This window comes from Epinephelus lanceolatus, chromosome 19 (genome assembly GCF_041903045.1).
Source record: "Epinephelus lanceolatus isolate andai-2023 chromosome 19, ASM4190304v1, whole genome shotgun sequence".
Lineage (NCBI taxonomy): Eukaryota > Metazoa > Chordata > Actinopteri > Perciformes > Serranidae > Epinephelus > Epinephelus lanceolatus.
In genome coordinates this window covers 1,429,417-1,455,506 of record NC_135752.1, presented here as the reverse complement: position 1 = coordinate 1,455,506, position 26,090 = coordinate 1,429,417, and the positions used below count along the sequence as shown (strand labels likewise).

At 39.8% G+C, this 26,090-nt stretch overlaps 1 protein-coding gene across 1 annotated transcript in view; it reads left to right on the top strand.

Annotated features, from left to right (window-relative positions):
- Positions 1 to 684: 684 nt before the first annotated feature.
- crb2a (crumbs cell polarity complex component 2a) overlaps positions 685 to 26,090 on the top strand; it is a 147,440-nt gene continuing 122,034 nt past the window's right edge. Inside the window, exon 1 of the mRNA XM_078162380.1 lies at positions 685 to 911. Coding sequence (XP_078018506.1) covers positions 845 to 911 — 67 coding nt within the window. The 5' untranslated portion in view covers positions 685 to 844. The remainder of the gene's footprint in view (positions 912 to 26,090) is intronic.

Below are 26,090 nucleotides of genomic sequence, written 5' to 3'. Positions count from 1 at the left end.
GTGGTCATTATTCTTTGGTTCACTATGCTGAATGTGTGTTTTTCTTTTCTTTTTTTGACGTTGAGGGGGGCATTGATATGGGCATATCATATATCCATATATTAATGTATCTGTTTGTGCTGTATATGGATATGTGTAGCCACGTGTATAAATATACAGTATTTGTGTACATATATATATCCTATTATTACCTGAGTAAGATGGTCCCTTTTTTGTAGTTATTCATTTCCTCATCTTACTTACAGTATTCCTGTATATTTTTATTTGTGATTTATTATTAATTATTATTATTATTATTTATTAATACTTTGCAAGGAAACGAAATAAAAATTTGGTCACAAAAAAGTGTTTGTGAGTCTGAGTGTGTGTGAATGCATGAATGTGTGTGTGTGTGTGTGTGTGTGTGTGTGTGTGGTTTCAGCTGTTGCAGATTCTCCTGTTAACAGTGTTACTTTTTTTTTTGGATTGTTTTGTTTTTGCATTTTTTTCCCCCTCTGCAGTGTCTTCTCTTTATGCCTTTCCTCACATTCCCCCTTTTGAATGAGCATCGGTATCAGCAGGTGTTAATCCAGATCATGTTTTCCTGTCGTCTCTTCGCTCTCATGGCTGATTACACTCTGTGAGTCCAGAGCAGGGAGGGTTGTCTGTTTAAGTCTGGTGCTGCTCTCATTAGAAGCCAAGCATGGGCAGTGTGTAGCATGCCAGCTTCGAAACACAAGGCAACAGCAACACAGTGAGGATCCTCTCCACCACACAGCAGCATGCCACTACTTTAGGACTTGTTGCTTCTTTTTTCTACTCATTACTTTGTGGTCTTGTACAGACCCACGTCAGTGGTTTTACCATGGAGTTGGGGAAAGTTCATCTGAATTTAAAGACAGTACTGCTGACGATGATGATGTTCAAATGGGGTGAGTAGATAGAAGACTACAGATATATTTTCCTGTGTTCAAGGACAGTTTGAAGTATTCCTTTTGGATGATGATTTTTATGTCACTGTAACTGAGTGCTAAAATACTAAAGAATAGGTGATTACACGCTTGTTGTTTGAAGTTGGGGTTAAATCCGTTTCCTGTGAAGGAAGATTACATGGAAAGAGTAATTACAAGGATGTAAATATCCACAAGGACTATTTTACCTCACATGTACTTATTGCTTGATTATTGACTAACACAAATCATATAATTAGCATTTTATTATTCATTGGATTGTCACTCTCGTCAATCTAACAGTTAGCAGGAGCAGGCCTCAGGAATGTCAGCTGTGCTCTCAGAGGTGCTTTTCTATGAATGGTGCACAAGTGGGTTTTAGAGGGTGCTTATTGGGCTGTTTTGTGCTCCCACTCATATTGGGAGACTCAAATAGATGGAGACAAGTTGGGGGTTGGTTTGTCCTTTGTTGTAACTTACAACAATGATGAGGGGATTGGCATGTTTCCAGTGATTTCTCACAGTACTGAGAAACCCTGTGCATGTAGAGGATAATTACTGTAGCCTAATTACTGATGCTGTGTGAGGTTTTGTAGATAAATATATTAACTGGGTTGTTAGCATGTGTAGCTGCTGTATGATTGGTTTGTTGATCATAGAAGGTGTGGCTTTAATGAACATTCATGTCAGTCTTTTTTCTAGCTCTCTCTCTTTCGGATTTGACACATGATTGGTTCAGAATCAGAAGCAGTGCTCCCCAGCTATGCAAACTAAAACAGTGCAAATGAGTAAGATCAGTAGACATAATCAAATTCATATCTTATATTGGCAAAGAAACTGCCTGTGATGTGATGATGTGAACTCTTTGAATTGTGTCAAAGCACAGACCCTTTCAACTGAATACGCAACGACAGAGCATTACATCAGTTAACAACAGTGTTCTCCCTGTTAATAATATTTTAAGACACACAAAAGGCATTTGGACTGATCCTACAAGAATTCTTGATGTGTGTGTGTGTGTGTGTGTGTGTGTGTTTTCTAAAATGTAAGACCTGAGTGGTAACACTTTATGTCCCCCTATTTTGCATTTTTATGCAGTATACAAACATTCAATAAGTGGTTGATAACACAGTATGATGTAGCTGTAAGCAGCTATAAGAATCTCTTTCTCCCACAATACAATATTATCAGAATACATAAGTCACGATACAATATTATTGTGATTTTAAACATGTTGTAATATGCTGTGTATTGTAATAAAATTTTGATGTATTGCGATTTATTACCTTTTTTGAAAAGCATTTTTTATTATCTTTTTTCAGTTGCAAATTATATCCCCAAAGGAAAACTTCAACAGTTTTATCTAATAGAACAGTTTTTAGTCTGTTCAGTCATAGTTGCCATAAATGCAATGTTAAAATAAACAATTTAGGTCACTGTCCAGCACCACTGACACATTCAACAACTTGTACAGGCATGTGTATTACTTTTGGTGTCCCCTGGAAGCACTTTCCATTGTGTTGGAAGCTTCTTGCACCACTCAATATTTGTGTGTGAAGTTGATGAAGATATTTTTTTCTTGCGTTTGCTCGGTTGTGCATTTTTATGTGTTTTTTAAATTTGCAGTGTGTTGACTGATGAGGGCCAGTGTGCATTTCACTGGAAGAAGAATTTGGAGTGGAAGTCCAGTTTATTCAATCAAACAATTTTATTTATAAAGCCCAATATCACAAATCACAATTTGCCTCACAGGGCTTTACAACATACAACATCCCTCTGTCCTTTGGACCCTCACAGCTGATCAGGAAAAACTCCCCAAAAAAACCCTTTAACGGGGGAAAAAAAAGGGTAGAAACCTCAGGAAGAGCAACTGAGGAGGGATCCTTCTTCCAGGACGGACAGACGTGCAATAGATGTCGTACAGAACAGATCAACATAATAAATTAACAGTAATCCGTATGACACAATGAGACAGAGAGAGAGAGAGACAGAGACAGAGAGAGATGCAGGACAGACGGTAATGACAGTAGCTTAAAACAACATTAATGAAAGTAATAATATTATAATTAATAATAATGATATATATTAATATCTGATAGTATACATGTGTGACAATAATCATATGTGTATAATAACAGTAGAAGTATGACTAATGACTAATGATAACAGCAGCAGCAGGAGGCATCTGGCAGGACCACGGCAGCAGCACAACCACACACGTCACACTGTCCAGGCACCGCTGTGATATGAGTTAACCTGAGAGACAGTGGAGCACAAAGGCTCCGGAGAAGAAGCCGAGTTAGTGACATCCAGAATGGCCGACTTAGCAAGATGCAGTAATAGAACACGAGAGAGAGAGAGAGAGAGAGAGAGAAGGAGAGAAGGTGCCCGGTGTATTATAGGGGGGTCCTCCGGCAGACTAGGCCTAAGTCAGCCTAACTAGGGGCTGGTACAAGGCAAGCCTGAGCCAGCCCTAACTATAAGCTTTATCAAAGAGGAAAGTCTTAAGTCTAGTCTTAAATGTGGAGACGGTGTCTGCCTCCCGGACCATAACAGGAAGATGATTCCACAGGAGAGGAGCCTGATAGCTGAAGGCTCTGGCTCCTGATCTACTTTTGGAGACTTTAGGGACCACGAGTAACCCTGCGTTCTCCAAGCGCAGAGTTCTGGTGGGATAATATGGCACTATGAGCTAAGTTAACAGTAGTATTTTAAATTCAATTCTGGATTTTACAGGGAGCCAGTGCAGAGAAGCTAAAACAGGAGAAATATGATCATGTTTCTTAGTTCCTGTTAGTACACGAGCTGCTGCATTCTGAATTAGCTGGAGAGTTTTTAAGGACTTACTAGAGCTACCAGATAATAGAGAGTTACAGTAATCCAGCCTTGAGGTAACAAAAGCGTGGACCAATTTTTCTGCATCTTTTCGGGTCAGGATAGGCCTAATTTTCACAATATTACGCAGATGAAAAAATGCAGTCCGTGAGGTTTGTTTTAAATGAGAATTAAAAGACAAATCTTGATCAAATGTTACTCCGAGGTTTCTTACGGTAGTGCTAGAGGCCAGAGCAATGCCATCTAGAGAAACTATGTCATCAGATAAAGAGTCTCTGAGTTGTTTGGGGCCAAGAACAATAACTTGAGTTTTGTCTGAATTTAACATCAGGAAATTGCTCATCCAATTTTTTATGTCTTTAAGGCAGTTATGAAGTTTAGTTAATTGATTACTTTCTTCTGGCTTCATCGATAAATACAACTGTGTATCATCCACATAACAATGGAAATTTATAGAGTGATTTCTAATGATGTTACCTAAAGGAAGCATATATAGAGTAAATGGGATAGGTCCGAGCACAGAACCTTGCGGAACTCCAAAACAAACTTTAGTACATAAGGATGATTCATTATGAACGTCAACAAACTGAAAACGATCAGATAAATAAGATTTAAACCAGCTTAGTGCAGAACCTTTTAGGCCAATTAAGTGTTCCAGTCTCTGTAGCAGAATTTGATGATCAATTGTGTCAAACGCTGCACTAAGATCTAATCAAACAAGTACAGAGACGAGTCCTTTGTCTGAAACAATCAGAAGGTCATTTGTAATTTTAACTAGTGCGGTCTCAGTGCTGTGATGCACTCTAAATCCTGACTGAAATTCCTCAAATAAATTATTATCATGGAGAAAATCACACAGCTGGTCTGCAACTACTTTCTCAAGGATCTTTGACATAAAGGGAAGATTAGATATTGGTCTATAGTTGGCTAACACCTCTGGATCCAGGGTGGGCTTTTTTAGTAGAGGTTTAATTACAGCTACCTTAAAAGACTGTGGTACATAGCCTGTTAATAAGGATATATTGATTATATCTAATATATGAGTGTTAACTAAAGGAAAGACCTCCTTAAGTAGCCTAGTTGGGATGGGGTCTAAGAGACACGTTGATGATTTAGATGAAGAAATCACTGCTGTCAGTTCTTGAAGAGAAATCAGGGAGAGGCAATCTAAATATATATTAGGTCTTACAGCTGTGTTTGAGGTTAGATAGGTACTATCTGAGGACAGGAGGTCATGAATTTTGCCTCTAATAGTTAGAATTTTGTCATTAAAAAAGCTCATAAAATCATTACTGCTAAGGGCTAAAGGAATACAAGGCTCAATAGAGCTTTGACTCTCAGTCAGCCTGGCTACAGTGCTGAAAAGAAACCTGGGGTTATTCTTGTTTTCTTCTATTAATGCTGAGTAATAGTTTGCTCTGGCATTGCGGAGGCCCCTCTTATAAGTTTTGAGACTGTCTGTCCAGATTAAACGAGATTCTTCCAGTTTGGTTAATCGCCAATTCCTGATTTTCGCGATATTTGTTTTAACTTACGGGTTTGAGAGTTATACCAAGGAGCAAACTTTCTTCGCTTTGTTAACTGTTAACGGGCAGCAGGAGCTACAGAGTCGAGTGTTGTTCGCAGCGAGCCTACTGCGCTATCGACACGATGATCAATTCGGGAGAGGTTAAAGTCGGCATGGGAAACCTCTGTTACTGAAGGACTTGGTATTAAATTTAACAACGGAGTAATCATTTCCTTAAATTTTGCGACAGCACTATCTGATAAACATCTAGTATAGTAACTGTTGCTGAGTGGCGTGTAATCGAGTAAAAAGAAATCAAAAGTAATCAAATAATGATCCGATAGCGAGGGATTCTGTGGAAAGACTTTTAGGTTATCAATTTCAATTCCATACGTCAGAACTAGATCGAGGGTATGGTTAAAACAGTGAGTGGGTTCATGTACACCCTGACTGAAGCCAATGGAGTCTAATGATGAGATAAACGCGGTAGCCAGGGAGTCATTATCAACGTCAACATGAATGTTAAAATCGCCTACAATAATAACTTTATCTGATTTAAGAACTAAACTGGATAAAAACTCTGAGAATTCAGATACAAATTCAGAATACGGGCCAGGAGCACGGTACACTATAACAAATAAAAGTGGCTGCGAGGTTTTCCAGGTCGGATGTAAAAGACTAAGAACGAGGCTTTCAAATGAATTATAATCTAGTTTAGGTTTAGGGCTGATTAACAGACTAGAGTTAAAAATGGCTGCAACTCCTTTTTTCATTCATTGAGACTGACATATTCATTTTGACACAGCCAGGTTTCAGTGAGACTGAGTAAATCAATATGATTATCTGATATTAATTTGTTTACTAACACTGCTTTAGACGATAGAGACCTGATATTTAACAGTCCGCATTTAATTCTCCTGTTTTGTCTTTCTGTCACAGAAGAGGTTTTAATTTTTATGAGGTTGTTATGCACAACTCCTCTTTGTTTAATTTTAGATTTAGATAATTTAGGTGGTCGGGGGACAGACACCGTTTGTATAAAACTATGAAAACTATGGCTGGGTAACTGCACTAGAAGCTCAGAGAAGCATATAGGACTGCGAGTCTGAGTCCTGATCTCAGCTCTGGGTTGTCAGAGATTTGAATTACTAATAAAATTTGCCAGGTTCCTAGAAATGAGAGCAGCTCCATCCAAAGTGGGATGAATGCCGTCTCTCCTAATAAGACCAGGTTTTCCCCAGAAAGTTTGCCAATTATTAACAAAACCCACATCGTTTGCTGGACACCACCTGGACAGCCAGTGATTAAATGATGACATGCGGCTAAACATGTCATCACTGGTCAGATTTGGGAGGGGTCCAGAGAAAACTACGGAGACCGACATAGTTTTTGCATATTCACACACCGAGGCAATATTAATTTTAGTGACCTCCGATTGGCGTAACCGGGTGTCATTGCCGCCGACGTGAATAACAATCTTACTGAATCTACATTTAGCTTTAGCCAGCAGTTTTAAATTTGATTCAGTGTCGCCCGCTCTGGCCCCAGGGATACATTTGACTATGGCCGCTGGTGTTGCTAACTTCACGTTCCTCAGAATAGAGCTGCCAATAACCAGATTTTTACCCTCAGCGGGTGTGTCGCTGAGTGGGGAAAAGCGGTTGGAAACGTGAACAGGCTGGTGGTGAGCCGTGGGCTTCAGCTTGGAGCTGTGCCTCTGGCGAACAGTTACCCAACCTCCCGGCTGAACAGGAGTTACCGGAGGACCGTTAGCGGAGGCTACACTATGTGGCTCCGCACCGGCTACAGGGGGCTGGCTAACTACTGCAGCTACTGAATGATTTTCCATGGTGCGGAGCCGCACTTCTAATTCACTAAGCCTCGCCTCCAACGCAGCAAATAAGCTACACTTGTTACAATTACCACTGTCGCTAAAGGAGGCAGAGGCATAACTGAACATTTGGCACACCGGGCAAGAAAGAGCAGAGGGAGAAGCCATCACTAACTGTAAAGCTAATGTAGCTACCAAGGCTAGTAACGCGCAAACAACAGCTAAGAGATTAGCAGGGAAGTCGTAGAAAGGAGGAGAGCTATAAGTGCTTAAACAGAACCAGTGTGGGTTAAGACTTGAAGTATGATGATGTTAAAGCAACTGAAGTGAGAAAGCAGAAAGCAGGCTAGTAGAATTCACCAGGGCAGTACAGAGACGCTGTCACAGAAACACCGGACATGACACAACTCACTTACCGCAATACGTCAGCAGTTTATTGAATCTGACTTATGCAAAAACAACACTAGAGTGCTCTCTTTCTAATAGGGTTATCAAGTTATCAGATTAACAAGATTCAGACTGCAAACACAGCTTGGGAAGTACGAATGTTTTGTCCTGCTTTGTGACAGAGAAAAATAGAAAAGCAGTTGATACATCATCCAAACCAAAGTCGAAAGATACAGTGAAGCAGATTTTAATCTTGTGTTCACTAGGGTTACTCATGTAAGGTGAAAGGAGGTCATGTTCTTGATCAGTGGTTCTCAACCAGGGGACCCCCTGTGGGTCTTTGGATTAGAGTTCCAGGGGGTACCCAGAAAATGGGGAATAGTTATATTTTATATTCTATTTTTATTTTCAATATTTTTATTTTCATTATTCAATTCACTATTGATGTGAGCCCAATGTGAGTAAGAGTCATTAGAGTTACGACTGTGATCAGAGGTTTCACTTCCTCTACAGTTATCTCCTCAACTGTAGGTGACAATTATAGAATTGTCTTAATCAGAATTAACAACCAAAATCTTTTCAGATGGCGGTCCCTTAAGAAAAATCTTATCATCCATGACCCAAAGTGTATCAATTTAGGGGTCCTTGACATGAAAAAGGTTGAGAACTGCTGCTCTTGATAATGGCCCTTTGATAAATGTTCAACTCAGATCAAACCAAGGTTCTTTATACTTTATGGAGTTAAACTGGTTTAAAGGAGGTGGAGGAGTCAGATAAATTTAATTTATATTGCACCAAATCATAACAAAAGTTATCTCAGGACACTTTACTCATACAGTAGATCTAGTACAATACCCATTAATTAAACTTACAGAGACCCAGAAATTCACCGATGAGTTAGAACTTGGTAAAAGCTGTGAGAAAAAAACTTTCTTTAAGAGGCACAAAACTCAAACAGAACAAAGTGAGCGGCCATCTGTCTAAACTGATTCGCCCTCCTGTATAAAAGTTAGGAACACTGAATGTAGGGAATTGTTGTTCTGTCTTCAAGCCAACAAAGGTCCCCAGGAGTGCAGTTGTTGCTGCAAAAAATCCCCTGTGGCCTGATAAACATTTTCCCCGTAGACAACTATTGTAAACAGATGTCTGTAAAACTGTTGAGAGGACACCTCCAACAGCACACAAGGTCACTCTTTCTATTATATTTGTAAAACTCAAATGTGTATGCAGAAGTTAAAAACTTTTTTGGTGTATGTGCCAGATTAGCAATTCCTTTGAACTGAATAGGCGCCATCTTGGAGTCCGGAATCTAGTTCTAAAAATACATCCATAATAGTAACAAAGCTAACTTAAAGCTGCAAGCAGCGCTGGGCGGAGTCACGCCTTTCGGCCTCCAGCTCACGTAGACAATTTTATACCCCTCTCCACTCTTGCTCACAGCTGACAATTTCTCCACATTTTTGGTTTGATCTTTCTACGACATTCCTACGGGCCGCAGTGGCCATTTTAGTATGTCTAGGTGGCACTAGAGAGCCCATTTTGGCACTTTTGGGGTTAATGTTTTCATTGTATCAAATTTTTCACCAGTCCTGACATGCGTGTCAATTTTGATGAGTTTTTGAGCATGTTTAGGGGGTCAAATTTAGTTATTTTGCGCAAACCAATGGGGCCCCATGTCATGCAGTAGGTGCCCTTTTTTCCTTTTCGCCCCTGCCCTTCAAACATCCTGAGTCCGTCACTGAGAGGAAGAGACAAGCTGTGTGAGACCAGGCAGATTGAGATGGCTTTAAAATGTCTCGAACTCCTCCCTGTTATTCCCAGACCATGGGTCCAATCATCAATCTGACCATACCAGCAGAGAGATACACTCGTCCCGAATGCAGACATATAGGTTTCATGTTTGTGGAGTCAAAAATTTGATCTTAGTCGCAAGTTTAAGATGTCTAGCTCACAGCTGACACATTTGCTCTTGTTACTTTCAGAGGCACTAGCTCACTTTCTGTTGGATTAAGGTCAGGAGTGTCAGCGCGTGATTTGTAGGTCTTGATGAGACGAACAAGCCAGTTTTGGCTTGATCTTTCTACGACATTCCTACGGGCCGCAGTGGCCATTGTGTGTCTAGGTGGCACGAAGATCATCAGGAGGTTTTGTGGCACGTCACGTTTAAGAGCCCATAAAATCCAAACCATTTGAGTAATGACAAAGTTATTCAGAAGATCTGTTCAGCAGGGGTTGGCCTGTCATGTGTGTGAGTCTGAAGCTGATACGATAAACGGTGGGCCATTTTAGTGTGTCTAGGTGGCGCGAAGACATTCAGGAGGTTTTGTGGCACGTCACCTTTAAGAGCCCATAAAATCCAAACCATTTGAGTAATGACAAAGTTATTCTGACAATCTGTTCAGCAGGAGTTGGCCTGTCATGTGTGCGTGTTTGAAGCCGATATGATAAATGGTGTAGGAGGAAATATTTTTTTGAAAAAGAGAATTTTTGAAAAAGAGAATTTTTGAAAAAGAGAATTTTTGAAAAATGACATGTTACTTTGAAAGGGCAAATAGCTCACTTCCTGTTAGATTTATGGCCAGGGGTGTCAGCGCGTGATTTTTTAGGTCTTGATGAGACTAACAAGCCAGATTTAGTTTGATCCTTCTATGACATTCCTACGGGCAGCAGTGGCCATTTTAGTGTGACTAGGTGGCACAAAGATCGTCAGAAGGTTTTGTGGCACGTCACCTTGAAGAGGCCATAAAATCCAAACTGTTTAAGTAATTACAAAGTTATGAAGAAGATCTGTTCACCAGGAGTTGGCCTGGCATGTGTGCGTGTTTGAAGCTGATACAATAAATGGTCCAGGAGAAGATAATTTTTGAAAAAAGAGCATCTTGAGGCAAAATCTTACTTTGAAAGGGCAAATAGCTCACTTCCTGTTGGGTTTATGTCAGGGGTGTCAGTGCGTGATTTGTAGGTCTCAATGAGACAAACAAGCCAATTTTGGTTTGATCTTTCTATGACATTCCTATGGGCCGCAGTGGCCATTGTAGTGTGCCTAGGTGGTGCTAGAGAGCCCATTTTGGCACTTTAGGGATACAGGACGGGATAGGTGCAGTGATGTAAAATTCCTGTAAATTGGGGAGACAATGAGGTCCAGGAGTTCATTACCCTCCGAATAGGGGACATGATCAGCCACCATATGACAGGGAAAACAAATAATTGTTATTGCCACGTCATGCCATTGTTACTGTTTAAAAAGCACTGCCGACATGTATATGTCCTACTAGATGCTTACTCTTGTCAGGCCTGGGCTAGAAGGAGGACTCAGATGCAGAGTGGGATCAGATAAAGAGGCTTTTATTCTGAAACTCTTAAGCTCTTGACAGAGTGACAAAAGAATAGGCTGTGAAAAATTACCTATCTAAACTGGATCTGAGCAGACTAACAAAGGAACAAAACACTCCGAAAACAGAGGAAAAGAAACAAACTCCTAATAAAACAAAACCACTCCAAAGGAGGGAAACTCAGACTAGAGAAAAGGGTTACAACAGAAAATCACTCCACAGGAGGCAAACCAAAACTACAATCTAACTGCACTACAAAACTAGGCTATGAAAAATGTACAACAAAAAATCACTCCAACGGAGGAAAGCAAAACAGCTATGAAACAAAACTACACTACAGGCTGAGCTGCGAAACTTACCAAACAAAAGATCACTCCAACGGAGGAAAGAAAAGGCTATAAACATAAACTGCGAGACAGAGCTGCGCTATAAAACTATCAAACAAAAAATCACTCGTAAAGAGGCAAAAGAATGCAGAATTACCAACAAGAGATCACGACTTGGACGAGACGAGGGCTGTGGCAAAAGGCTGGGGTGCACGGTAGAACGAGACACTCTGGCACAGGACAAAGAGAGACGCAGACTATAAGACACATGAGTGTAATGGGGAACAGGTGGACACAATCAGGAATCAGGGGACACGATCAGACCGGTGACACATGAGGAAGGGCAAGTGACCTGAAACATAATCAAATAAAACAGGAAGCCACGAAACAAAAACCCAGAACGAGACAAACCTCACCGCTGTGTGACAACTCTGTTGTGTTATGCATCCCACCCATCACACAAAATATTACGTCAGAGAGACTTTGGACTCATACATTGAAGAGATTTTAAATTTCAGTTGGAGTAAAAGCTGGGTTAACGAAATTTTCAATGTCTAACGTTAGAATTTCACATTGTGTGTATACTATGACTTTTACAGATGTTGAGTTATTGGCATTATTCTATGTCAAGAGGGTGTTGGCATGAGATGTTTGGATGCTGGATTCTGGTTACTTAACACAACTTGAAACCAACACAATATCAACGTCAACTATCGTAGGTATTCTATGTCAGATTGAACTTGGCACTGACAATAAATTTTGGCTACCCAACATCACCACCTAAATGTAATAGGATGTGATGCTCACTGGTGTCGAATGCAACACTAATATCTAACAAGTCAAGTACAGAGACAAGTCCTTTGTCCAAAACAATCAGAAGGTTTGTAATTTTACCAGTGCTGTTTCTTTGATATGATGATATGAAGAGTTTTTTTACAGCTCACTTTACAGCTACTTTAAAGAACTGTGGTACATAGCCTGTTAAGAAAGAGATACTGATCATATCTAATAAAGAAGTGTTAACTAAGGGTAAAACTACTTAAAGTAGCCTAGTTGGGATGATGTCTAAGAGACAAATTGATGGATTAGATGAAGAGATTGTTGAGTTAGTTGAGATTGTTGAGGTTAGTTGATGAAGGTCAATGGGAGAAAAGCGGTCTAAGGATATATTGGGTCTTACAGCTGTTTCTAAGGTTAGTGTGTTGAAGATAAATCAAGGAGAAGGATAAGAAAAATAAGAGAAAGGGTTGTGCGGTATGACAGCACCAACACTTTTGATTTTGGATTGTTGAATCATAGAAAAAGTAAGACTGACTCTGATTCAAATGCTGTTCAAACATGATGCCAAAATAATCTGTAACATATTCAACACCTTGAGTGATCAGACCAGTAATCTGCAGTTATTTGCAATAACACATAAAAAGAATCTTTCATTTGGTATGGATAACATTCATCCTCTTAAAAAATCCACTCATTCAACATTCATTCTTTTATCATGTCCATGTGCACAGTAGAACATGAGTGTTCAAGAAATTGACCATTAAGGCATACATAAACTGGACACATGATCTGATGATGAAATACGATGTTCTGACCTTGCACACAGTAAACCCAAATTCACTCAGTCAATCTAAAACTTTTTGGAAACAGCTTGTACTTAGAACTTTTAGTTTAGTACAGTACAGTAACAAAAGTTTTCAGTACACCAGACACAAAATGAATGTGTCTCATGAGCCTTGCCTAACAGTAATTTTGTGTCAGTTTAACATAACCTTTTTTGTTGTTTACTGAGCATTTAATTCTATGTCATATGAAGATAAACACATTCAGTACACATCTTTCAGCAACCCTTTTAATTTCATTGAACTATAAAAATATACGGTGACAAGCATAGGTTTCTAGAATGAGGCAAAGAGATGAATTTTGAACCAGGAAATGCTAACCTCAGCATAACTTTGTACTAGACAACCTACTAGCCACACAGGCAGGAGCTCACTAACTGTGTATACGACTTAAGTCATGGTGTAAAATGCTTTTTACCAAAACATTAACCATAACCCATTTGAACCATTGTGAAATACATAAACATTTATCACTGTCATGGGTAACGTGAGTTTTTTTCTGCATATGGCCTTAAACACATTGTCTCACGGCATGCTGTAAAACTCCACCCATTTAGCCTGAATATAATATGTTATGTGCACAATGATGGTGTTGTTTATTGGCCTTAAACTAATAAGGCAAAATTGGCTGCATAAATTTTAGTCAGATTAACTCAAAACTAGGGATGTTCAATATTGGCTTTTTTACCGATATCCGATATACCGATATTGTCCAACTCTTGACACCGATACTGATATCAACCGATACCAATATATGCGCCCCCCCCCCCCCCCCCCCCCCCCGAAAAAAAAAAGAAAAAAAAAAAGAAAAACTAAATCATTTTAGGTAACTAACATTACATATCTCTTGTCTTGGAATTAACAGAACATCATGCATACTTTTGACAGTAAACTTTAAACATTATCTGTGCAAAATATGACAACTACTTCAATTTAAGTTAGGCTATGGAAAAAAGTGCCATATTTATTTTCTCCAACAGCAGCTTGGATCACATTCTCCCTGAGATAATCCTGACAAACGCCCACTACACAGGGCAAATTTGTACTTCTTCACAAAATGTAAACATTATACCTATACAACTGTGAGGTAAAGTGCAAACAACTGAAACAAGTTAAAAAAAATGTGTGCTGGAGGCTCCAGCACACATTTAAGCAGGGCCAGTCATTAGCCTACTTAGGGTAACGCAATCTTAAAATAAACTGGGCTCAAGCCCTGCTCTAATTGAGCTCTATAACTGGCCATAATTTGGTTAACACAATCACTAAAGTAACAACCTTGGCTCAATCAGCCCTACTCTTTCAAGTAACCAAATGTGCAAATGAAAACAAAAACATCACGAAAAAAAAAACAGTGACAGTTTAGAGTCCAGTAAACAAAACATAGCCCTCTTTTAAGGTGCAACAAATTAAAGTGAAAGAAAAACTGATGTAGACTGGGCTATATGACAGTGTCCCTGTCCTATTTTTCCTTGTGAGTGAGAGGTAGATTTTTCTGGATGAAAATCAGCATTTCAGCATTATCGCAATGTATTCGATTCCACTTCTCATCTATGACATGGGCGACAGCACTGAAGAGCCGTTTGCTGTCAACACTGGTGCAGGGTGCAGTTAGGTACTTGTGTGCTACACGGGAAAAAGCAGGGAAGCGGGCCTGGTTGGACCTCCAGTAGTTGAAAGGGCACTCCTTCTTGAAAATGGTGGCTTCTCCCAGGTATGCATGCACCTAAAGAAAAAGACAAATGTACAAAACAAAAATAGAATTCTATTAGCTTTTCCTCAAAGCACTGACAGTCCAATGTTTATTTTATTAATTTCATATACATTTTCATGTGAAGCACCCTGCAATTCGATTAAATTAATTTGCTAATAAAATGTATTATTAACTCACCTGTGACGCCGTCTCCCCTGTAGCTGCTTGTTCGCTGAGTACATTCTCCTCGAGGATTTCTTGGTACGTCCTGCAGTTTCGGGCTTCCAGTTCGGGCCTTCTTATGTGGGGGGTCCTTATCCTCCTGGACTGGGTCATCTGCACTGGCACTAGCAGCCTCTCCTTGCTGATCATCACTGCCACTGGCCATTTCTTCCACAACTTTCAGAAGCATGTTGCGTGCTCCCTCCTTCTTGTCCATGTCAAAATAACGATCTTTGTAACGAGCATCAACTATGGTTGCAATGGCATAAAGAGGTTACTCCTTGCACACAACTGAAGCGATCGCTGACAGCTTCCAATAGAGTGCGTTTGGCTGTTCTCACCCCTTTGTCCTGTTCTTCATCACTCTTGGTAAGCAGCCGTGTCAGGGACACCACACCAGGGATGACATCTGCAGCAGTGGCAGCGGAGGAGCTGATGTCCCTGGTTAGCTGTTCAAAGGGTTCCAGTAGGGTGATCATCTTCTCTTGGGAAAGAAGCACAGCCTTTTTCAGCACAAAGTCCTCATCCAGCCATTGTGCAGTCAAGCTCAGCATGCTAACCTGGCTAACGCTTGAAGACCAGATATCTGTTGTGAAGCTTATGGACACAGCATCTGAAATTAGCTTCTCGACGTGACTGTGCACCATATTGTACAACTCGGGCAAGCAAATATCTGTGAAATACTTACAACCGGGCATGGCAAAGCGTGGCTCGAGATACTCCACAAGTTTGGTGAATCCGGTGTCTTGCACGATCGAAAATGGCTGGTTATCCAGTGCTATACACTCCATGATTTTCTGATTGATGGCTTTCGCTCTGGGGTGGTCCTTGTTGTATTTTTGTTTTTTATCGATCGACTCGTTAAAGGTCAATTGGGTGTTTTTTTTCGGTGTCTCCTGTTGCTTCTTTTCATCGTTTTGCTGCACAAACGTTGCGTGTATCTCCGGATGATTCTTCCTGAGGTGGGAGATTAAATTCATAGTATTGAAGGAAGACGTCTTGGTTCCTCCTCGCATAACCTCCGCTTTACAGTCATTGCAAACGGCAAATTTAATGTCTGGAGACACTTTGAAATAATTTCAAATCAAAGACATGTTGACGAGTCCACTTACGAGCTTGTTATGCTGCAGGTGACGACGCGGTTTGATGATGTTATCAAGTGCGCGCTGATACGTTCAAGGTTGGCTCAGAAATGCAGAAGCCACAGGATTTATTGCAAGTTGTGCCAAACAAAGATATCTCAAAAACTATACACCACATCTCTCATATTTTGACATTTTGAGTGAGAGGAGAAGTAGTTGAAGAGTTTGATATATAATATGTGCATGCTGTGTAAAAGTTGTGTCATTAAAAAAGTAAAAACCAATACCGATAATTTCCGATATTACATTTTAATGCCAATATCGGCCGATAATAATGGTAGGCTGATAATATCGGACATCTCTACTCAAAACTCAAAAATTGTTGACTAAACATAAAAAAATTATGTCAAGCTCGCAAGGGATGAGTTTTTATGTCAAATGAACATAAAGTTTTTATGTCATTTTGACACTCTGTAGGCATTTGTGTTTTGAGTCATGGATCGATTGTGGTTTACAGTGCATGTGTAACTGGATGGTTTGTAGAACATGCCCTGCAGTGTGGTCTTGGTTCCCTCATCATGTGCTAAGGATAGCCTCTGTAGCTTAGCTCGTTCTTGTCTGCTCTTGTGAGCTTCCCGTTCCATTTCTGGTGGACAGGCTGATGCTCTGGTGCGCCTGTGGTCCAGTAGTGTGTGTGTGCGCGCATGTCCCTGGTTAGCACATGCAGAAAAGCAGATGCTGGGATCCTGTTGAATGCAGATATACTTGGCTGTTTTGCTGGCTGTGTACAGGCAGCTGAAACCTTAATTGCCACTCCTGCCTTGCCAGTTTTGGTTGCTTTGCCTTTAGCCTGTCTTCAGTTATTTTGTATTTAGTTACCCTACTTCAGTTGCAGCTTTGCAATTATTCTACTCTGTAGTCAGCTTGTCTTTAGTTGCTATGCAGTTACTTTGCTTTAGTTGCAGCTTTGCCTTTATTTTGCTTTCCTTGGCCTGCCTCTAGTTCCAGTTGTATATTTGATATTGTTAAAGCCACTACAAGGAACTTTTAACTGGATATGCAAAAGTCTCTCATTTCTGCTGATGTCTGTGCGTGACCTACAACAGCAAATGAGACCATCAGTGTGAAGATAAGCTATTTCTATATAGTGTATATCCATACCTTTAGGAAACTGTCTCCGGGTCCGCCCCAGGTCGCTTCCAGGACGAAATATTTACGGCATTCAGACGGCACACGTCATCTTACCTAGCTGCTTACATTTATAGTGACTCTTATAAATAGTCGCTATTCCTCCTCCTCGACCCGACGTCCGCGGGGAGTTAAAATAGCAGCAATCATCGGGTAAAAGTTCTGTGAAAGAACTGGACTCACCAACAGTCAGCCACGTCTCAGTCACACAGAGAAAATCCAATCCTCGGGAAGGCAGGATAGCTGAGCTGGGATCCCCGATAGGAGCGGGGGCAAAGTTTTCCCGTCTTGTTGTTTCATTCATCCCCAAAACAAACACATGCGCGAGCCAGATAAGTGTCTTTACGACAATACGCGCTAGAGCTCATGGGAAATGTATGCTTCATTCCGGCAAAACACTACCGCTTTTGTCCACAGGGTCGCCAAAATCAACTCAAAATGAAAGTTCCTTGTAGGGGCTTTAAGTTCCTGCTAGTTTTGTATATTCCTTTACATTATTTTACCACTTGATCCAGCCTACCTGCTCAGGGTTGGTTTGTTAGAGCCAGTGCTAAAACTAGATGCTCTGCTCAACTTTATTTAGTGTTTTCTTTGATAACACGATTTTAAGCATTGTAGCGTAATTAATCAGAAGGAGTGTATGTGAGGAGTGGTTGCAGCGTTGTGTGCACAGGACATATTGTACAGCAATTGGTTATCTTTTTCCGTAAGCTCTTGGGTATCCCTTCTTGAAATCTGCTCATTTACTATTAGTTACTTCTTTTGTGTGTATGTGTGTTCTGTTTGCAGTGTTTCTAGGGTTTATAGGCTGCTTGTGCTTCAGTAACCTGCATTGAGCTGAAACCTTTCCCAGGCTAGTGGTGCACATCTTTAAAATATTTCTATTTCTGTAAAACTTGAATATGTTTATATATATTCAATGAAGTGTGGTATTTTAAACTTTGTCAGGATAATTAAGACTATCTTTATATTTGTACATTTGCCTCTGTATTGGTTTGTGGTTCTTAGTTGTTGTTTAAAGGGGAACCTCTTGAGTGGCGGGAGAAGTATTTCTGATATTTATAGTCTTTGGGTGAAAGTCCCAAGGTGGCGTTGTTGGTGTCAACTTAATAATAATAATAAAATAAAAAATAAAATAAAGAGAGACTTAAACTGAGTTATACCTGTGCAGTCAAACTTAATAGTGTTTATAATTAACTACAGTGTTTGAATGCAGTTATTCATGCTTGTATTTATGAAACCCAGTGACTCTTTGATTACAGTGATGTGTATGTACATGTCTCTCCATGTGTACAGAAAAAAATGTAGCTTAGCTGTCTCAGAGGGAAATTACAGACATAAGACAGATTATCACAGTTTCAAGGATGACATTACAGAGAGTGGGAGGGTGTCTAACAGACAGAATGTTCTGTTTGTGGCACATGGAAGCTGAGCTGTGGTTTTCTCTCAGAAGATGAGCTGTATGTGTGAGGGAGAATATGGTTGTTACTTTATTTCTTTTAACCGTCACTGGACAGTTGATGGTGAAGAGGCAGACAGGACACTAGAGGAGAGAGAGGGGTATATGACATGCATCTTAAACACTAAGCTATTAGGGAGCTCCGGGTGAGACCGTATTAACTGGAGCTGTGTAAGGGGGAATGAGACATCTGTCTGATCTGTGTCCTCTGTGCCACCTCTGATCAGTACAGGCGACTGAACAGTCAGGATCAACCTTGTGTGTATTCTGTGGATTACCAGGAATGATGGACAGGTCATAGTGTTAGATGTGACTCTCTACTGTGTATGGGTCTGGGTAAGTGCTTCAGTTTAAATTTGGGTTTTAGAGAAACAAAAAAATAATGTAAAATACCAGCAAATCATGGGGCCAAGAATGCTTGAGATTTTTTGATTGATGCAAATGGTCTACTTTTCCAAATTTTTGTCAAAAAAAGATTTTCTTTTACTAAATTTTTCAGTTGGGTAGATCTTTCAGGACTGCATTTACTGTGCTCTGTCCCAAAAAAACCTTAGTTTTGTGCATCTCTAGAAAAAAAAAGGGTATAGTTTACCTGCAGGTGACTACATAGCCTCTAACACATTTGTTGAGTGGCTACCTTCTTGTTTTTGATGTGATTTGTTTTGAATTTTAAAAGTCAGAGGGAAGCATACATAAATAAGAATAAAGTATAATATAAATAAGTATAAATAATAGTTTGAGAACTTATGTCTCCTTATGAACAGCACTGATGCTCCACGGGGAACTGTTTTAGCACCGCTCCTGTTCACACTCTACACAGCAGACTTTAAATACAACTCGGAGTCCTGCCACATACAAAAATACTGATGATACAGCTATTGTGGCTTGTATCAGGAGCAGTCAGGAGGAGGAGTACAGGGACCTTGTGGATACCTTCAGGGACTGGTGCAGTAAGTGTTGTCTCCACCTGACCACAGCCAAAACCAAGGAGATGGTGGTGGATTTCAGAAGAAAGAGGTCACACCATCAACCAGTCTCCATTCAAGGGGAGGACATTGAGGTGGTGCACACCTACAAATATCTGGGGGTCCTCTTGGATGATAAACATGTTCTATCACACAGTGGTGGCCAGTGCATTCCTCTACACTGCAGTGTGTTGGGGAAGTGGCTTGACAGACAAAAACACCAAGCGTTTGGACAAGCTGGTTAAAAAAGCTGGCTCTGTGCTTGGCAGGAGACTGGACCCACTAAGAACTGTGGTGGAGAGGGGCACATTGAACAAACTGAAAGCTATAATTAAGCAATATCACACAAGAGGGAATGATGTTGTACTGTATATCATCACCGCTGTGATTTGGTCATAGGCACAAGGCCGCAGACCAATTAACTTGTTATGTTACTTTAGTTATCACATCACTACTGACTTGAAATAAAACAATTTCATCACCAGATTAATTAATACCCACAAACATCTGGCTTTTTAATGTAAGGGGGAAGGTTACAGTCAGCATTCACACCCTGTACAAATGAGTACAGTAGTCACTTGGCTTGGATAGAAATACACAACCCCAGTGGACATGCTAATTTTAGCTCCTCTGCCACCAAGATGCAATGACAAGCCACCACAAAATACTGTACTTTTCTGCCCAAACAGCGCTCAAACATCAATCCAAATTAAACAGTTTGCGAGAGAGAGTCTGAATAAGTTAGAGATATATAAAAAGTAGTAACCACCGTCACATTTTCACGGGCCTCCATGTAGCTTTTTCCTGTTTAATAACCTTTTATTGGCCAGTGTGCGACAAAGGCGTAACAGACTTATCTATAAGTTACTTTGTGAAAAAAATGAAATCATGTGAGCGGAATAAATTGTTTACAACTGAAATGTTAGTGTTATTCCATTGTTAGCACATCCTGGGAATCCTTTCAATTGTTTTATGAGGGTTTGAGTGTGAGACACTGGTGAGTCAAAGTGACAGAAGAGGAAGAGTACATGAGAGAGAATCTGGTGTCAGAGATTGGACACAGGCTAGAGGCTGAAGCTGTAATCTGTGCAGGTATCCTGCCACCCAGGGATTAGAGGAGCAAGGGGATTGGCCTGAAGAGGCCAAAGGGATTACAACATGGAAAGGCTCTGGAGGTCAGGGAGGCCATCAAACCTGCTTGGTTAAAAGAGGGGGAGAAAAGGTAGGATGTAGACTAGGAGTGGAGTGGAGACAAAGCAACAACCTTTGGGGCTAGAAAATTAAGACAACAGAAGTACCAAAAGCTGCAGTTCCTCTAATGGCCACTTGGGGCTGGCTCCAACAGCCAGTCTGTCCCCATAGACCCCCATGTTAAAATGTCCAACTTAACAGCAGAAATAAACATTTTTTCAGCCTGGTACAAAAAAAAATGTTTTGGTCTTGACAGCAACATTCATGACAACTGTACAGGGAATGGATTATTTATTTTATTAAGGCTCAAAGTTATGTATATTTAAGGGTGGAGCCACTTGAGTGACAGGCTGTCTGTGAGGTGTCACCATAGTCTATGAGTCAGATCCACCCCTCGCTCCTCCACAGTCCCACCCTCGCTAAGATGGCAACGTCCGAAACAGTCGGTAAAAACAATAGGTGACATCACGGTGACTACATCTATTATTTTCTACAGACTATGGTAAAGATGAGGATCAAAAAAGAGGATAAAGGTGTGCACAACAAAAAAAAACAATGCAGTGATGACAAAAAGAGACAAGTAACATACAAGATATCATGTCTAAATACATACAAAACCATTCAATCTGTAATTATTATTGCAGAAAGTTATTTTTATTTTAGGTTATGTCAATGAAAACAGGCTTTTTTTAAAAAAAAAAAAATTTATTTGATTTTGAAAAATAGAACTTCATGTTCAAAATTCAGAAAGAGGTCAAACAAGGGGTTTGGGTAATTTGCCATCTGATTGTGACGATTCCTTTGAAATGAATTAATTTTGATCAAAAATTTGCTGGTGTGACCATGTCATAAGGCAGCATTGAATTGTATCTAGTTTTACAGTATCATTAGAATTGAATGAGCAACACAGTGTGGCGAGCAAGAGAAGGAGCAAAGGGAACAATCTACAACGGGTTGTGACTACGCCACTCGGGGGAATTTCACCCAAGAAATTCCAAGATAAAATTTTAAGGTCAAACCACGGGGCATGAGGCTGTTTTCAATTTAGAAAGAAGGACACTTTATTTAACAATTAAATTATCAAAAAGAAGACAAGCAAATGTCACACACACCCTTATTATCAGTTAAAATAGCACCAGGCAGGGAAGGGGTATGAGGACAGGGCAGGGGCTTACCAGGTGGCAGGGGCAAACCAAGGAGGGTCCTAAATTAAATGCCCGTGACACTGCAATCACACACATACAGACAAAGAAAACTGTGACAGAAACCACCAGGAACTGACCTGCCACCACGACCCACAGCACCTGACCAGAGACAAAAACAAACAAGAGTTAAAACATGCCAAAGTGCTATACAGGTGTGGACAAACAAGAAACTAAGTAAAACAAACAAACAAAAATTCAAAGAACTATAATCAACCACTAGGCCTACATAATAAACAAAACACACATTAAACGAATGTTAAATTGAATACCAATAAAATAATTCAAAAGGGCGGAATGTCCTTTAAGGGCCCAGGCAGCTATGAGCAAAAATATTTTGCTCATAGCTGAAAATAATTTTTAAAATCATGATATTCTGGAGAGCCACACAAGTCAGGACATTCTGGACAGCCACACTGGGGAGCTGAACCAGCAAATCACACCGGCATATTACTCCAAATAAACACTGAACGCTGGAAATCAACATAGGGATCCAACAGCAACTAGGACTCAGGCAGAGGTGGCTGATTGCCAGAGGTGGGTAGTAACTAGTTACATTTACTCAGTTACATTTACTTGAGTAACTTTTTGGATAAATTGTACTTTTCAGAGTAGTTTTAATGCAAAATAATGCAAAAATACCTTTTACTTTCACTTGAGTTATATTGTTTTAAAGCAACAATACTCTTACTTGAGTACAATATTTGGCTACTCTACCCACCTCTGAGTACATAATTACATATACACAAGGCCGTAACTACCATTGAGGACACTGAGGTCATGACCTCGGTATTTTTTCCCGACCTAAATGAATGAATAAAATGAAAATAAAAATAAACCATTTCATTTGTGCGGTGAAAGTAAGTGGGAGGACCGATGGAAGGTGATTGAGGGACTCTCTCTTCTCTATAATAACAATTATTTAAAAAAGAAAATTCTGGTACTCTTATTTGATCGACGCAGCTTTCATACAGCTTTGCACACACATTATTCTTAGATGGATTACTCACGAATGCAGGGTCACACAGAAATGCCACACATATCACATGAAAGTGCAGGAGCAGAGCTTTCCAGTGATACCACACACATCATTGTGCTGTCATCCCATCACGCTATAAATACAGATCAATTGTCTACAAAATAAAAACCTGATGAATTTCTTTACAATCCATTATACAGATCTTGTTATCAGTCACTTCATATAGTGAGGAATATCGTCTCTTACCACGTCTTAGGCTTGTGTGTGTTTCTCCCTGTCTATCCACATTTGTAGTCCGGCTTTCAAGATGCAAATATCTCCATATTGTCCAGTTGACACTCCATCAAACTTTGTATGACAAGACCAGTGCACTTCACCTTTGCGCACCCAGACAACTGAGGCCTAATTATGCATGCATGACAGGGCCGTAGTCACCATATACATTGAAGGGGACATGTGTGTCCCCCAATGTCCAAAATGCCCCCCCCCCCCCCCCCTCCCCCCCCCAATATATAACTGAAACTGAAAAACAACAACAGACTGTTTACTGCAAACAAAGTGGCAAATATTATCTTGGAGGACATCACTGCACTTGGTTGACTATTTTTCTATGATCTTAGATGTAAATATTGCATGTTTCTTTCAGATAAAACACATTTTGGACTTGTGAATGAGTCAATGGAATTTCTTGCAATAATGAAAAAATACTGGCAATCATGTCCGCCTGGCACAAACCACATGTTTTGGACAACTGTGAAGTGACAGAATGTCCCACCATCATGGTTCTTATATTGCCAGATTCCAGAGAGTCTCCCCTCTTCATATATGGCAGAATATGTCTACTTCCAACTTGCTATGGTGAGATACACGTAAAAATGTAAGAATTTAGTCACACAGATTTGTTTTTTTCATTGATATAAAAATTAATATAACTGACAACTGACAGATGAAGAGAAGTACTTCCTGCTAAAGAATAAGTGGTTCAAACATAATTATAAATACCCACAAACAAAGTTTGGTGAAAGGCAATTTCGCTATAGTATGAAGTGGGAAGAGAAACAAGATAACATGGGATTATTCTAATATGATGTGTGTAGTTCTTTATAGATGTAGCCTCTTAATTTGGCTGTCAAAGTACACCAGATTGAAGGCTTTTGATATATAATTGACAAAAATTTCTGACCCCCCCACGTGCACCACGACTAAATGACCTCGGTATTTCAAAAATCCTGCATACGGCCCTGCATATATATATATATATATATATATATATATGTACAGTATATATAAGAATATATTGGTGTTTCTTGTGCCTTGATTTATGTTATGTTTGTAAAGATTTAATTTATTTTTGTTTTAGTTAAAGGGGTATCGTTTAAAATACATGAATTTGCAGATTATTATTTTTGATTGATTACGTTCATGTTCTTTTTTTTTACAAATAAATCAGACGTTACTCAACAGTTACTCAGTACTTGAGTAGTTTTTTCACCAAATACTCTTTTACTCTTACTCAAGTAATTATTTGGATGACTACTTTTTACTTTTACTTGAGTAATATTGTTCTAATGTATCAGTACTCTTACTTGAGTACAATATTTGGCTACTCTACCCACCTCTGCTGATTGCCAGCTAAACAATTTGTAGGGTCTCTACAAGAGAAAACACACTGCTACAGTTTAGTGAATTAAAGTCTTAATTTAAACTAATGTAAGCATAGGATTGAGCAGCTGTTGATTATTGATGCCTGGAGAGAGCGGGCACAGTTTTGTGATGTCAGAGAGAAGCAACGTTGTAGTGGTACGGTGTTCAGTTACCTGCCTGTGAGAGTTAATAAACGGAGGTGTTGTTCCTGGCGCTCCAAGAGTACAAGTTTGTGAGTTTTTGTTTATGAAAGAGTATCTTTGAAGCCCCATACACCTCGGACACTACACTAATATGCTAGGGAGAATAAACTCATTCATACCACTCCGCAAAGCCGCAGTGACGGCCCAGAGAGCCAGGGGATAACAGGCTCAGTGCCGCGGCTCAATCACCCAGCTCAGAGCCGGCCCAAGGCATAAGCGAACTAAGCACCTGCTTAGGGCCCCGTGACCACTAGGGGGCCCCAAGAGCAATTAACTTCAAAAAAGAAAAAAATATTATTTTTTTTCCATGTGTGAGTGATGATGATTCATATTATCAAATGTACGTTGTTGTACAAAAAGACAATATTATGTTAACAGAGTGTAGTTTCCTACTGCCTCTCTGCTCTAAATGTCAGAGCTCCGCTAGTAAGGTGTGCATCCAGCCGTGCAGTGCGCACTGCGCATCCAAGGAGCAGGTGGAAGGCCTAATAATGTGGCAACAAAGGACACACCCTTCAGGGGCAGAAAAAAGAAAAAGGAAGAAAGAGGAAGAGGAGAAAAAAACGACAAGATAAAGGTATGTTTGCATGTCTTGGTAAAGTAACGTTTGGTGTCAAGGAGATTTTGAAAAGTTTCCTCAAATTAGGAAAGTCCCTTATTGTTGATATTTTGTTCCAACTACGTTAGCCTATGATAGCAAATTAGCAAGCTAACGTTAGTTCAAAACTAGAGACATTTCTCTTTTAACTGGTAGGTTAGATAGCTTACTATTCAAGCTAACGTTTTTGTGTTTGTGTAATAGCCTACTTTGAACAAGTTGATTCTCAGTGTATATATTCTGGGTTGCTTTTTGGCATCAAAACAACGTTTTTGATAATAACATTTGATAGCAAATGTTTAATAACTAACATTAATTACAGATGCAGTGAAGTTTGCTAGCAATATGTTTTTGCATTAATGAATTAACTTAGTTAACTTATAGTTTGAGATGTGTTGTTTGCTGCAGACCATAGTAATTTATGTCAGTAAATAACCATATTCCTTGAACATCAACTCCCTATTATACTCATAAGTTATATGAAACTTCCCCAGGAGCACTGTTAAAGTATTTTGGAGGAGGCACTGACTCAGCCCAGGGGCAGTCCACCTCCTCAGGCTCAGCCAAGGCTAATGAAGCAGGTGAGGGAAAAACTGTCACCATATATATTTAATTTCTAGTCAAATTATCTTATTAAGATATACTAATATAAGATATAATCATATGACAAGGGACATGTTTTTCATCTTAGGTCCATCTCCATCCTCTGCTCCATCCACTGTGCCCACTGTCCCCTCTGTGTGTGCTACAACCTCAGCTCTACCTGGTAAGTTAACAACAAAACAGCCTTTGTAATTGCTCAGTGTACTGCAGAACATTCTGAGATTAATCATTTTTAATATAAGATATAATCATATGAAAAGGGACATGTTTTTAGACAAATGGATATTATTTCAAA